The sequence below is a fragment of the Equus asinus genome, chromosome 4, assembly GCF_041296235.1.
Source record: "Equus asinus isolate D_3611 breed Donkey chromosome 4, EquAss-T2T_v2, whole genome shotgun sequence".
Taxonomy (NCBI): domain Eukaryota; kingdom Metazoa; phylum Chordata; class Mammalia; order Perissodactyla; family Equidae; genus Equus; species Equus asinus.
The window spans coordinates 53,395,777-53,409,698 of record NC_091793.1 but is presented as its reverse complement, the minus strand read 5'-3'; the positions used below and the strand labels follow the sequence as shown (position 1 = coordinate 53,409,698).

The window sequence follows — 13,922 nt, the reverse complement described above, 5'->3', positions numbered from 1 at the left end:
TCCTAGGCTGTGCAAAAGATTTTTCATTTACTAAAGTCACTCCCAGTTCTTTGACTTCTTACCTGTAATATCAAATCTACATGGGACCAGAATCTGGAAACAATGCCATTTGAACACTCTGTACATTCATGCTTAAAATATGGTCTTATAGCTTATGACCTGGCATGTGGCAGGGAGTCTAGACTCAATCCCAAGAGATGGTCACCAGTGAAATAGCTTCTAGGAAGGGACCCCCTTTTTTGACCTCACATGAAGAGAGAAGGCAAATTCACTTGGCAGGTCTAGGTGATCATGAGACAATAGGAAGCTACTGCAAAAATCTCTGGAGTTCTGCTCCAGGCAGTCATAATATGCAGATCTGCAGAATGATCTGCAGCCCATGAGGGTAGGGGTCCGCTTTTCTGTCCTCCCGGGACCTGCAGCATAGCCTTCCAACATCTAATCCTATGTCTTCTGCATTGACATTGATGCAAGGCCCCCTGATAGAAGTTGGCTGCCTGGGAAGACACTGCATGATCTGTTGTTTTACCCTCATCCTCTGTAAGACTAGTTTCCTGGACCCTGGCCCTCAACTCGGCCCATACTAAGCTTCTGTCCAGCTGGGTCACTTTCCCCTTCCTGTTTCATTGCTACAGATGCCAGAATATTGTATTCTGCTTTTGGGTTCCAAAATGGCCCCAAAGCACTGCCTGTCCTCTTCCGGGCTGCAGGGGCTGACAGGGCAGTTTGGGGAAGGGGGTGCCTCGAGTAAGGGCTCAGTAGAATCTGTTCCACCCAATGGTAAGAGTCACCATGCTGGGGGGGCTGGCCTGGTGGCGCAGTGGTTAAGTTCGCATGTTCTGCTTCTCGGTGGCCTGGGGTTCGCTGGTTCGGATCCCGGGTGCGGACATGGCACCGCTTGGAATGCCATGCTGTGGTAGGCGTCCCACATATAAAGTAGAGGAAGATGGGCATGATGTTAGCTCAGGGCCAGGCTTCCTCAGCAAAAAAGAGGAGGACTGGCAGTAGTTAGCTCTGGGCTAATCTTCCTCAAAAAAAAAAAAAAAAAGAGTCACCATGCCGGGCCCAAGTTAGACAGTTACTGCCATTATCCCAAGCCTTGCTAGGTTTCTACAAGGGAGGGACTACGGTCCATATGTTATAGAGGAAAAAAGGGTCATTAACTTTTTTAAAGCTCTCACAGCCTGCAAATTGGAGAGCTGGGCTTCCAATCCAGCCCTGTCTGACCCAAAGCCCAGCCCATGGTCTTTCCATCACAGCCCATTGCCTCCTCATTATCTCAGTTTCCAGCAAACACAATTTCTTTAGCCATCAGTTTGAATAATTCAGATTGACACTCATCTACTGGGTCACATTTCTCTGGGCTATGGGAAGAAAGAGGACTAACAAACAAACTAAAAATATAATCTATCCTAAGGCCTACTTAGCTGATTCCTTTGGGACTTTTTTCTTTTTTTTCTGTATGTAAACCCTCCTAATTTTTTAAGGGGACACCCTGACATCTTCAAATCATTGTGATTTCTGCTTATTTATTGATTGCCAACGATACGTTCATCCTGAAACCAACTGCAATGCATGTCCACTAGGGGTCTCTATTCTGAAGCAGCTGTACATACCTTTACAGCACACACACTGCGGCATGTCACACACGCCCAGGCCATGGGAACACATGCACTCCCCCGTTATAAAGTTTGCTGTGTGAGTTGTGTCCAGATGTGCTTTCTCTAGTTTGGCAGGCTTGCTGTGAATGTTACACTAGAGAGCTTCAAACCTGATGCTCTTGCTTTAACAGAACACCAGTTCTGAACTCCTAGAAGCATTATTAAAAACGAACAGCAGGATATTTCTAAATATCTTTTGCGTCTGTCTGAAAAAGATGGAACTAAAATAGTAGATATTAGTTTATAATGTGAGTCTTTTGTAAAAATATTTTTTAAGGTTAAAAAAACCAAATTTTTGTTTGCCCCTCCCTCAGGCCTAGCAGGCTCCCTGGAATTCTGTGCGTAACGATGAGACTCTTGATGCTGACAGGGGGCTGCTCCGTCGGCTCTGTCCTCGCTCTCCTGGAGCCCACTCTGTACTTAACACAAGAGGCAGCCGCAGCCCTCAGCCTGCCCAGGGAAGCCAGTTTCCACTGTACCTGGAGATGGCTCCGGGTAATCTGATGATACATACCCAGACTGACAGCAACTTCGTCTAGGGAGATGGTAGTTTTCTCAGTTGACAAGGGATAACTTGGATAGCGAGCTAGAAACTTCTGGCACAGGAGTCCTAAACTTTTCTGTTTTCTGCTTGGCCTTTGCTTTTCAAATTCGTCCACAGCACTGTCCCCAACAACATCAAGCTACAGAGGGCAGACAGAAGGGAGGGTGGAGACGCCAGGTTAAAATTCTAACAGAGAAAGTGCAATGGGGGGTATTGGCAAGTTGGAGAGACATCCCAATCCATACCCTCCCAGATTCTGGTTAAAATATATTTCCTAATCTAATTTTCTTAACGTTTTACCTATTGCTTTCTCTAGACTGAATTTTTTCTCCTTTGCAATTTGAGGCTGAGTCTGCTGGTTAAAAGCTTAAACAATGAAGTTAGTATGTAGACTGCTACTGGTGTGCTCTCTGGGCTGCAGATCAGCATCACCGGGAGCTTGTTGGAGATGCAGAGTCTCAGGCCTCATCCCAGACCTGATGCATCAGAGTCTGTCTTTTCATAAGATCCGGGGTGATGCCTACGGACATGAAAGGTTGAGACGCACGGGCCTGCACTGTTATCAAACTGTTTTATTTTTTACAATTGACCAAGGCTTGATGGAACTGAACAAGGGCAGCTAAATCTTATTCTTCCGTATTCTTTCTTATTGTAAGTACACAAAACTGGTGTCCTTGTCTCATCAAGCCATATTTGAAAAGGGCTCAGTTCAAGCCCTGAGAAAGTAAAAAGCTTTTCAATGATCTCATTCAAGGAGAAAAGCGATAGGATTATCTCAATAGCTTCAGAAGAAGCATTTGATAAGTTTAACACCCAGTCATGATTTTCAAAAATGCCCTTAGAAAACCAGAAATGGAGAACTTCTGTAATAAAGTGTTTCCATAAAAACTCAACGGCAAACATCTGTCTTAATGGGGAAACCTTGGAAGCATTCCCTTAAAATCAGGAAAGTGACAAGGATGCCCATTATCATTGCTCTTCTGTACCATATTGGAAATCCTAGCCAGTGCATAAGAAGCAAAAGAAACCGAGGCACAGGAATTGGAAGGAGTAAGTAAAACTTTCATTCTGGAGAAGACATGATTGTTTACATAAAAAACAAAAAAATCTTAGACAAATTATTAAAAATATTAAGAGAATTTAGCAAAGTAGCTGAAAAGACGTTAAAAAATCAGCTGCACTGCTATACAATAGTAACGAAAATGAAGAGAAAAGACATCATTTACAACAGCAACAAGAAGGATAAAGCTTTTAGGAACAGATCTATCAAAAATTTGCATAAAATACTAAAACTTAGATTTTAGAGAAATATACTTAAAGCGTAGAGAAATATACTATATTCACGGATAAGAGGACTCAGGATCATAAACAAGGTAATTCTTCTCAAATTAATGTACACGCAACACAATTTCAGTTACAATCCAATCTGACGTGTGGATGGAAGAACAGAGGGTGAAGAAGAGCCCACACGCTGTGGGGGAAAACAAGCTGAGGCTCTTGCTTATCTGATAGCAACGCTTAGTACAATGCGGTCTTGGTGTAGGGACATAAAAATTGGTCAAGGGAACAGAAAAGAGCCCAGAAACAGAGGCACGCACAAAAGGAACCTTGACACACGGCAGAGGCAGCACCGCCAGCTCAGGGGAAGAGGAAAGGGACAACTGAGCACAGGCAGCAACACAGAGGGGCGAGACGCGCACCAACTGAAACGCGGACATGTGACTGAGGCAGCTTTAGCTCCAAGAGCGTACAAAAAGCTCCTACAAATCACTATGAAAAGAAAAACAACCCTATAAAAATCAGCGAAGAACATGGACAGGCATTTCACAGAAGAGGAAGAACATGGTGGCCAGTACACACTGGAAAGAAGTTTAACCTCATTAGTAACCAAGGAAAAGCAAAGGAATACCACAACAATACACAACTGCACACCCACTAGACTGGCAGAAATTAATAAATTCAACAATTTCAAGTGTCAGAGAGGATCTGTGGATCAATAAATGTTTACACATTATTGGTGGAAGCAAAGAGCACTTAGGAAAACAATCTGGCATTATCTTGTGAATATCTGTACATTCGACAGCCTAGGAACTTCACCACTAGGCGTATACCCTGAACAGTAGTTCTCAAGCTTTTTGGTTAGGATCCCTTTATTACCCTAAAAATTACTGAGTAATATCTCTTTTAAAAATTGGTTCTTTATTACCATTTGATAGAATATTTGGTCATATAAAATACACTTATCACGTGTGTAATATCTTTAATACTCATGAATCTACCTCCCAATCCAAAAACCAGAACAATACTATTAATTTAGATTTGCCTACTCCACAGAGTAACCTCTCTCCTGAATTTGTATTTATCATCTCCTTGCCACTTTTAAAGCACTCTGTCACCTATGTATCTATTCCCATATACTAACTTGCTTAGGGGTTTTTGGTTTTACTTTTAGTCTTCTGGAACTTGCTTTTTTCAATCAACATACATTCTGAAGACTCATCTATGTTCTTGCATATACCTGTAGTTCTCTCATTTTCATTGCTGTATGATATTCCATTGACTGAATATGACACAATTTATTTATCCATCTTCCTGTTTATTGCCATTTGGACTGGTTCCAGCTTAGGCTAACAGGAACTGTACGGCTATGATATTCTTGTGCACGTCTCCTGGTGTGCACACGCAGGAGTTTCTCTAGGGCAGTGCTTCTCCAAGTGTGATCTGATTTGGATTTAGTTACATGAAAGAATCTGTTAGTTCTATCACTGCAATTAAGCGTACAGCAGATTCAATTCATTGTGTTCTAGTAATTTCATGTTGTTATTTGGGACATCTTTCTCTCTTCCCAATTTCTTTATTTTGGTAATTTTTATAGTGTAGAAAAATCCACCAAAAAGAGGGAAAATGGCAGAGAAATAACACTGAAATCTGTGAATAACTTTTCTTAGCAAGTCTTGGAAAAAGTCTGATGGGTGAGTGAAAATTATTGACCATTGATTTTTTTAAAAAAAGTATTGATATGCTGCTTATTCAATAGCTCTGCTTCGGGCCAAGTGGTTAAGTTCACATACTCCACTGTGGCAGCCAGGGTTTCACTGGTTCAGATCCTAGGTGCAGACATGACACTGCTCATCAAGCCATGCTGAGGCAGCGTCCCACAGAGCACAGCTAGAAGGACCTACAGCTAGAATATACAACTATGTACTGGGGGGTTTTGGGGAGAAGAAAAAAAAAAGATCGGCAACAGATGTTAGCTCAGGTGTCAATCTTTAAAAAAAAAAAAAAGCTCCGGTTCCCCAAAGGACAGGTAATTTCAAGATAACTTGTGCACTCAACATACAAGAGAACAGTGAAATCTCCCAAGTCAAAAGTATTCAGAATATTACCCTTAATTGGAGCAAAATTACAATCCACAGCAGTATTAAAAAAAATCTAAATTCCTTCATTAAATCAAAATCATTAAACAACATTGCTTAAAAAAATTTATCAGCTTAAAATGTGTACTAGTCAAGGGAGTATCATACAAGAGAAGCAAGCATTCATTATGAAAAATGAGATGAGTGAGAATTCCATTTCAGCTATAAATAAAAAGATATTAAGTTTAATACTGTTTTTCTCTCAATAGTAACTGAATAATTGAGAATTCTGAGTTTTTAATACAAGTAAAAATTTTACATTTCTGCAAAGCCCTCAGCAGCACAGCCTGCTTACCTGCAGGGAGTCTGTAAGCGCATCCTCCTTGTTCTCAATGGGTCTGAAGAGCCCCTTCTTCTTCTCCCGATCTCTGATGTCGGGGCTGGCAGCACTAATGAGCATCTTCAGGTTGGCCGTGGGTGTCCATGGTTCTGCCTGCTGTCTGTCGACAAGCTTAACTGGAGTAATGGGATTTCTTTCTGGAGTGAAGATTTTTTGCTTTGATAAATCAATTGGTTCATTTTTTATTGGAGTCTTCGGGGCCATCCTTAACAGATCAACAAATATATTTTCCTATTTAAAAAAAAAGAAACCTTTTAGCAAGAATGAGAAAGGGCAGGTACCAACATTTTGTTCCCACCATTCACTAAGGCATGAAAATACAAACAGACCACATGTTCAGGGCCGAAAAACATCAGGAAAGGACTAATGAAACTAGACAGAGTGATTCATGGGAATGCAAGAGTGGCTCCAATGAGAAACTGATTTTTATTTGGTACTTGTTTAAAACATATTTTTCATGGCATCTCTGTGAAAGAAGTCATGAGTGTAGCTGTCACTGGTGGATGCTTCTATTGTTGGGGATGATAACAAGGATAAATGTGGGTTGAGTCCCTATTGCTTCTAAATGCCAGGTCTTTTAAAAACACTATTTATAAGTTTGCACTAACTAGTGAAGAGCAATTTTGCTTTTGTAGTTCAACGTTCCCCAGTGCTAATGTAGCAATTAGTAGCAGGACCAATTAATGGAAGAGCATCCAACAAAATGCCACATTTCAAGCCAACCTGGAGAACTGTCTAATGTGATCTCCCCAGATCAGGGCTTCTCAAACTCCCCGTGGTGAAGGACTACGGTATTCCCACTTCCAAACTCCCCCATGCTGACATGTGATCTTACTCTGTGGGACTTAGATGCAACTCCCACATGTGACTCTCCACTTGAGTTTGTCACTCAACCTGACCTACAGCTTGTTCAACAGGAAGAGACCACTGATCACAGGCTCGGGCGTCATGAGGCAACATCAAATTGCTAGAGGGGTTTCTAAGTGCTTAACTCTCAAGTTCCGTTCTTAAATTTTTTGCAGCTTGTTAATAGTGTGTGGACTAGCACCTGCCCACAGACCACACTGTGTAGAATGTCTTAAAAAGATCAATGATGGGTCCATTATGACCATTATGAAAAAGGACTGAGTACATAGAACCCATATTTGGAAGTACCAAGTAATTAAAGTAAATTTCTTTCCTCTAAAAATAAGTTTTGCCATTCAAAGCAGGAAGACTCTGCTCTTCTGTAGCAGAATTCCCCTCCAGGCAACAGTGTCATCCAGAATTATGAAGGTAGGTGAATGAAATATTTGTCATTTCCTTTCCTGCACACGTATCACTCTACAGCTACTGCATGCCTGGATTTTGGCTGAGCAGTGGTTTAAAAAAAGTGCCTTCCTCTCTAGGGCCAGCCCCATGGCCTAGCGGTTAAGCTTAGCATGCTTTGCATTGGCAGCCCGGGTTTCGGTTCCTGGGCATGGACCTATACCACTTGCTGGTGGCTGTGCTGTGGCGGCGGCTCACATACAAAATAGAGCAGGACTGGTACAGATACTAGCTCAAGGTGAATCTTCCTCAAGCAAAAAGAGGAAGATTGGCAACAGATCTTTGCTAAGGTGCAAATCTTCCTCAGCAAAGAAAAAAAGTGCTTTCCTATAAATGAGCGACATGTGAAGAGAGAAAAGACTGGGAGAAAGTGGAATCTGTGGCAGCAGACCAACTCTTGTTCCCTGGATCAGGAGAAGCTGCCAGGCGTGGTGAGGTTCTGTCCTAGCCTAACAGGAAAGAAGGGAGTGGGGAGGGGAGTGACATCTTCTCACGCCACAGCAGCAGTGAGCGTTCAGCCTGGCGCAATGCATCTACCCACAGCTCTTAACAAGTCCCTAACGGAGTGTAATTCTGATAAGTCTTCTACAAGGGAACTCTCAAGGAAAGTACTGAGCGTTTACTGCACGCCACACCTTGTTGCAGATACTTATATACAGCCAAGTGCCGCATAACCGATGTTTCAGTCAACAATGGACCACATATACAACAGTGGTCCCACGAGATTAGCACCATATGGCTAGGCATGTAGTACGCTGTACCATCTAGGTTTGTGTAAGTTCACTCTGTGATGTTCACACAATGACGAAATCGCGTAATGATGCATTTCTGAGAACGCATCCCAGTGGTTAAGCAATTCCTGACTGTATCAACTCCTCAGCCAATCCTGTGACCTACGTACTATTATTTTCCAGTCTACAGATGAAGAAACTGAGGAACAGAGACGTTGAATAACTTGCCTGAGGTCAAACACAGCCTCATTCAGTACAAAAGTAATTGGTGTACAAAAAATAGCTAAAAGCAGAAGTTTCTGAAATCTGCACCTAGAAATGAGCTTGTCCTGGGTACCAATTGGGAGGAAATTATCTTCTTCACAGCTCCAGCAAAAGGTACCCAGCAGGCCACTGATGCCCTCTCGCGCCTGTGGAGAGGGGGTAAGGGGTCGTTCTGCACGCAGGCTCTGGGGGTAAGCTGGTAACTTATTGGCAGGCTGAGCACGGCAAGTTTCTTCTCACTAGGCTCTAGCTGTCTCAACTGAAAATGAAGTTCACAAAAATGCCAACCTCAAGGGTTACGAGAATCATTCCTGGCATATGGTGAGCACTCAATAAAACTTAGCTATTATCTTCTCCCCTCTGCCCCATTCTTCGTTACCACTCATTCTGGCACTTGGAGCCAATGTGATATAGCGCGTCGTCCTGCTACTGAACTTCCCGGGTATGCGTCTGGTCTCGTTAATGAGCCTCTGCAGCTCTGGCGGCCAGGGAGCACGTTCCACATGTCTCATTCCTCACAATTTTTGGCACAATGGCTTGCCTCTCACAGGTGCTCAAAGAACACTGTGCCTTGATTATCTAGTTATTCCAAAGGTGTCCCCACGGTGGACGGTGTGGCCCAGGTGCAGAGCTTCACCCTCCTGCTCTTCTGCCTCCCTGGTACCTGTACTCACAGGAAGGATGAGCTCTGACCTTTTCCCCACCGAGGAGCAACTCAGACGACTTATTTCCTCCAACCCTTGGACAGACTTTCACTATGGTTTAAGTAATACTTACAGTAGGAGGAGTTGGGTACCTGGCAGGTTATGACTGTATCACACCTCTGTACCAAAGGAAAAAAGGCCCAGCAAATTGTTTCCTGAGGTCTCAGGTGGGCAGAAAGCCAAGTGCAATCTAATCCCACTCTGCACAGCTGTCTGTCTACCCTGCGATCCTAACGCTGCACACGGCGCTGGAAGGAAGACTGGCACCAGACTCCAGAAAGCTGCCTGTTGTCTCAGCTCTCCAGCTTTTTGATACTCGACAGATTGTTCTTTCCATCTGGGCCCACGTTTCCTGACCATAAAACAAGAGGTTTAGACTAAGGCCAGCTCCGAGGCTTCCCAGCAAGCCTGCCCGGCTGTGGTGGACACTGGGCTGCACCCAGATCTCTTCAGGAATGAGCGACTCATTCCCCCGGCTGCTGGAAGTAATGCCAACAGGAGGCCTCTGCCCTTGGCTGCAGAGGGCTGAATGGTCCAGGACCACGCCCCTTCCTGGGAGGCCCAACTGTCCTCAACGGCTGCTAGGGGCAGCACTGACCTGCGAAAGCCTGGTCCCCTTGTCCTCGCTCAGGACTGCTCCAAGGGGTCATCCCACAACTCCCTGTACGGTAACCTCAGACTTCCACCAAGACGGTGCTACAGATGAGCTTCCCCCTCTGTCTATCTCTGCTGCCTCCCCTCCTTCCACAGGTGCTGATGCCCAGAGCACTCCCTATAAATCTCCCGTGCACTAAACTCCGGGTCCATCTGCCGGCCATGAAATCTAAGCTGCAACACCCTAGAAATCACTTCCTCGATTAGAGAGCCTGGAGAAAGTAACCTGAGGCGGGTCCCTCAGTTCTCGCATGTAAATGGAGCTAATACACCTTGGCTTATCTGCCAGAGAGTTGCTGTGGGGATCAGATGAGCTAATGAAGGTGACAGCAATCTGCGTCTGTGAAGTGCTGTACAAACATTCAGGAGTATTAACTATACCAGCATTAGGACTATGCTGCACGCTGCCACAGAAAGGGCCTTGTTAAAGATCTTGGTTCTAGTCTTGCTTCTGCCTCAGATAAAGCTTTGATCATGCTGCCTCAAAGAGTATAGACTATCATCAGCCTTGTCAAGGCCCTTGCCAATTCTGTGCCAACCGCTTTTCCAGTTCCATCTCATGCATATTCTGCATTTAGCCTAAACAGTCGACCTGCTTTTCGCCCGGTATTTTACCACATCTGAGCTGTTGCTCCTGCCATCACTTTGCCTTTAATGCCAACGGCTAAGTTCTGCCCATTGAAGCCCCTAGTGTTTAAGGATCATTGCAAAGATGACGTGTTAGGAAGTGTCTCCTTCTAGCTAATGACTAACAGCTCTCCTTCCCTTCAGAGCACACTTTCTAGAAGGAGTAAGCCACGCTGAGGGCTCCCCCTGCCCACGCCCCAGGGCTTCCTCACACCACCACAGTCTGCTCAGATCCACTGCTCTCACTTAGGCCACCTCTCAGCTGTCAAGTCACCGGCTAAATTTCTTACTTGACCTCACAGCAATGGTCAAGACTGTTGACTCTTCTTGGCTCTCTGAGACCCTCAGCCCTGCGACATCACTCGCCCTCTCTTGGTTCTCCTCCCACTTTTCTGACTGCTCCTTCTCAGTCTCTTTCACCAGTTCCTCTTTCCACTCCTATAAACCGTGGCCTCCACCCTCTCGGTTTGCTCTCTCCACGGCAGTTCACCCAGTCTCATGTACAAACATGTCCCAAGTTTCTATCCAGCTAGCACCTTCCATCAACTGCAAAATCAGGCACCCAGCTGCCTCCTGGATCTTCTGCCTACAAGGTCTGTCTTCCTTACCCGTGTTTTCCTGTAGGTTGAACGTCCTCAGATGTTACCTTCTCTGTGAAGCTTTCCAACTCTCCCTGGACTCCCCATGAATTTATGTCTTCCTCTATTCTCTAGGCATTTTGTTCCCACTCCTATTACGGCACTTACCAAATCACAGGACAGTGAGTGAGTTTTACACCCGAGGCCCTGAAAATCTCTCCGGTAACCGAGGGCAGGGCCTGTACCACGCTGGTCTTTGGAGTGTTGGTTCAGCTGAGCACAGTGGGAACAGTATGTGTTTCTTTACAAACACCCAAAGGGAGAGGTGCTATTTATTAGCTCCAATTTATGGAAGAAAAAAACAGGCTTAGAGAGGTTACGAGACTTATTAAACCATGTACCCCTAGCACTAGGAACATAAATCTTTGTTGAAAGACTGAATACAGGTATTAGTTCAAGGTTACATAGCTAATGAACGGCAGAGCAGGAAATCAAACGCAGATCTCTCTGACTCCATATGCCACGTTCTTACCATCCCTAGAAATCCTCTTTCCTTCACTTCGGAGCAAGGTGAAAAGAGAGACAAAAGCCCCTCCCGTAGGACCTGGGCAGAAGCACTCTGCTCCATCCTTGCCTTCTCTTTGAGAGGTGAAAGAATCCCTGCTCGTCCATTCTATTTCAAACATTTTAACCACTTTCCCAGTCTCTCGTGAGTCGTTTGAATTTTTCTCCACACACGTTAAAATGTGAAAGCTCAGCTGGACAAAGCACTAAGGGCAGGCACTTAGAGTAGAAGTGCCCGTGCTGGAGGCACAGAGAAAGGTCACTGACCCAGAAGGGAAGCAGTACACACTGACTGAGGCTTTATATAAAAATACACACATTCTGTCAAGGCTGTCCCTTCCAAGCTATGAAGGAAAACAAAAAGTTTCGCTCTAAGACTCCCAAAGTCAAAACCATGAATATACATTTTAAAGTGTGGGCATTTCCATCTTCATCTGGCTTAGGTAATGTTTTTAAAAAGTCTTCTTTAAAACACTGATGATTTGGTATACTTCTTTTCCTAACAAAAACATTTTTGAATGCTAGGTGGAAACCCCCCCCATGGAAAAGTGTACAATTTCACACCTGTCCCAAACTGACGGTTGCCAACTATTCTTCAAAGGCCCACAGAACAGGGGCTTTGCTACCAGGAGGTTTCATTGTTGACACTAAGCCTAAAAGTAAGACCAGGAAGCTGGAGCAGTTCAATGCCCAAGGAAGCTGCCGTGCTCAGATTTATAGTCAAAGTTTCTAAGTTGGCGTTTGTTATGCCTGTTTGCCTAGAGATGTTCAGATGTTCACGACTGACAAGCTATCACACCTTTTCGTAGGGCAACGGTGCTGATGTGGGGAGGGTGACAGTTTAGACACTGCGATGGCCGGAGTACCTCATTATGTTTCTTAAAGACACCATACTCTTACAAATCACAAGGGGTACAAAAAGGGAGAATGTGCAAAACCAGTAGTAGCACTGCGAAATATTCAAAGAGTATGTTGGTGGGTTCAGCCACCTTGTCTCCCTATATGGGAGGCACCGGGCATACTCTTGGGTGAACGAACAACCTCTAGGAACTGGCTCACTGGTATGAAGAACATTTCACGGTACTCTAATAATCCAGCATTTATAGCAAAAAGTCTATTTTCCTGGGAAGTGAGGCTTAACATTCCTGCACAGCATTAACTAATTCCACTCTCGACAACTATAAGTATTACAAACTTTTGGTTGCAGTGTCCAGCATATCTCTGATTCATATAAACTGGTTCCAACATTTCATCTAATCTAGCCTCTTTCTACTACACAACGACTGAGAAACAACAATAATGGTTGGGATGCTTCCATTTAAAAAAAAAGTATATTTCTATAATGTTCATCAAAATTAATTGTGTTCACAAGACAACTACAAGTGGCATGTTGAACAATGAATTGAATCGGACATCACATCCTAAATATGTCTGAGCTTAAGGTATTTCAGTACGCTTACCTTCTGTGCATTCTCCCCATCTTCAACTGCGAAATCCAGTCCGGGCTGCCTGGGGCTGATCAAATCTTTTAGTGTTAAACAATTTACCTCCATCTGTAACGCAAAATTACATTAGAAAATGATTTTACAATTGGATGTGTTCTCCTCCAACAAAAGTATCTATTACTTGCTCGTGAACGTGAACTTCCCCTCCCTAAACTTGTCCTGGGAATTTCCAGGAGGGTAGCCACCCAACTCTCTAAAACGCACATGAACCAACACAAACGCTTCAAGTGTGCTTAGTGATGACTGAAAACCTGAGATGAAAAAAAATCGACAAAAATAGTAATTTTTAAAGAAAAGCAACAGGACAAAAAAAGTTACCAAGTCAGGAGGGTATAGGGCAAATCTGTCAGAAAGGACAGGGTCTCCTGGGTCAGTTAATTTTGGCGCAAAGAACTGGGAGGAATTCGGCTTTGAGGGGGTTTCGAATCAGGGGAGAAGGAAACCTGATCGCTAGACCAACCCCACCGAATGCTCAGCGCAGCCCCCTCCCAGGCCTCCAAGCAGACCCCAAGGATAAGCTCTTCCAACGAAACCCCAAACCATGAGGAAGAGCAAGTCCCCTCTATTGCCCAGCCGGAGGGAGAGCTGGGACCAGGACAGCCCACGCGCGCCTGGTGCGGCGGCAGAAATGCCTCGATTCCCCGCCAGCCGGGGAGTGGAGGGGTGGCAAGCTGGCAGCGGGGCGGGAAGGGTCCCTTCCCCCCAATTCCCGCCTCCTCGCCAGCGGTGGGGCCGCACGCTACTTACTCCCGCTTTGCGAAGGAGCCTTCCTGCCTCTACGGGGACCACCACGGTCCCGGCCCCGCGCGGGATCAGCGGGGCGAGGCGATCAGCAGCCGGGCGGCGACATCGGGCGGGGACGGCGAGGCGCGCAGATCCCCGCTCCGACTGCCCTGCGCTGGCGGGGACCGCGCGGCGTGCGCACAGCGCCAGCGCTCCGACCGCCGAGCGCGACTGCGGCAGGGGCAGACCCCGCTCAAACACCTCCGCTGGCGCCTTGAGACCGAATTTGAGAACGCACCAATC

The 13,922-nt window shown here is 45.2% G+C and overlaps 1 protein-coding gene across 2 annotated transcripts in view; it reads right to left on the bottom strand.

The window, feature by feature from the left end:
* E2F7 (E2F transcription factor 7) overlaps positions 1-13,891 on the bottom strand; it is a 38,212-nt gene extending 24,321 nt beyond the window's left edge. Inside the window, exons 1-4 of one of the 2 annotated variants that reach the window (XM_044747552.2) lie at positions 13,644-13,891; positions 12,852-12,944; positions 5,917-6,192; positions 2,176-2,344 (exon numbers count right to left, since the gene is read on the bottom strand). In XM_044747552.2, coding sequence (XP_044603487.1) covers positions 2,176-2,344; positions 5,917-6,192; positions 12,852-12,944 — 538 coding nt within the window. In that variant the 5' untranslated portion in view covers positions 13,644-13,891. The remainder of the gene's footprint in view (positions 1-2,175; positions 2,345-5,916; positions 6,193-12,851; positions 12,945-13,643) is intronic. The other variant, XM_070507278.1, reaches the window with a different exon arrangement.
* Positions 13,892-13,922: the final 31 nt, after the last annotated feature.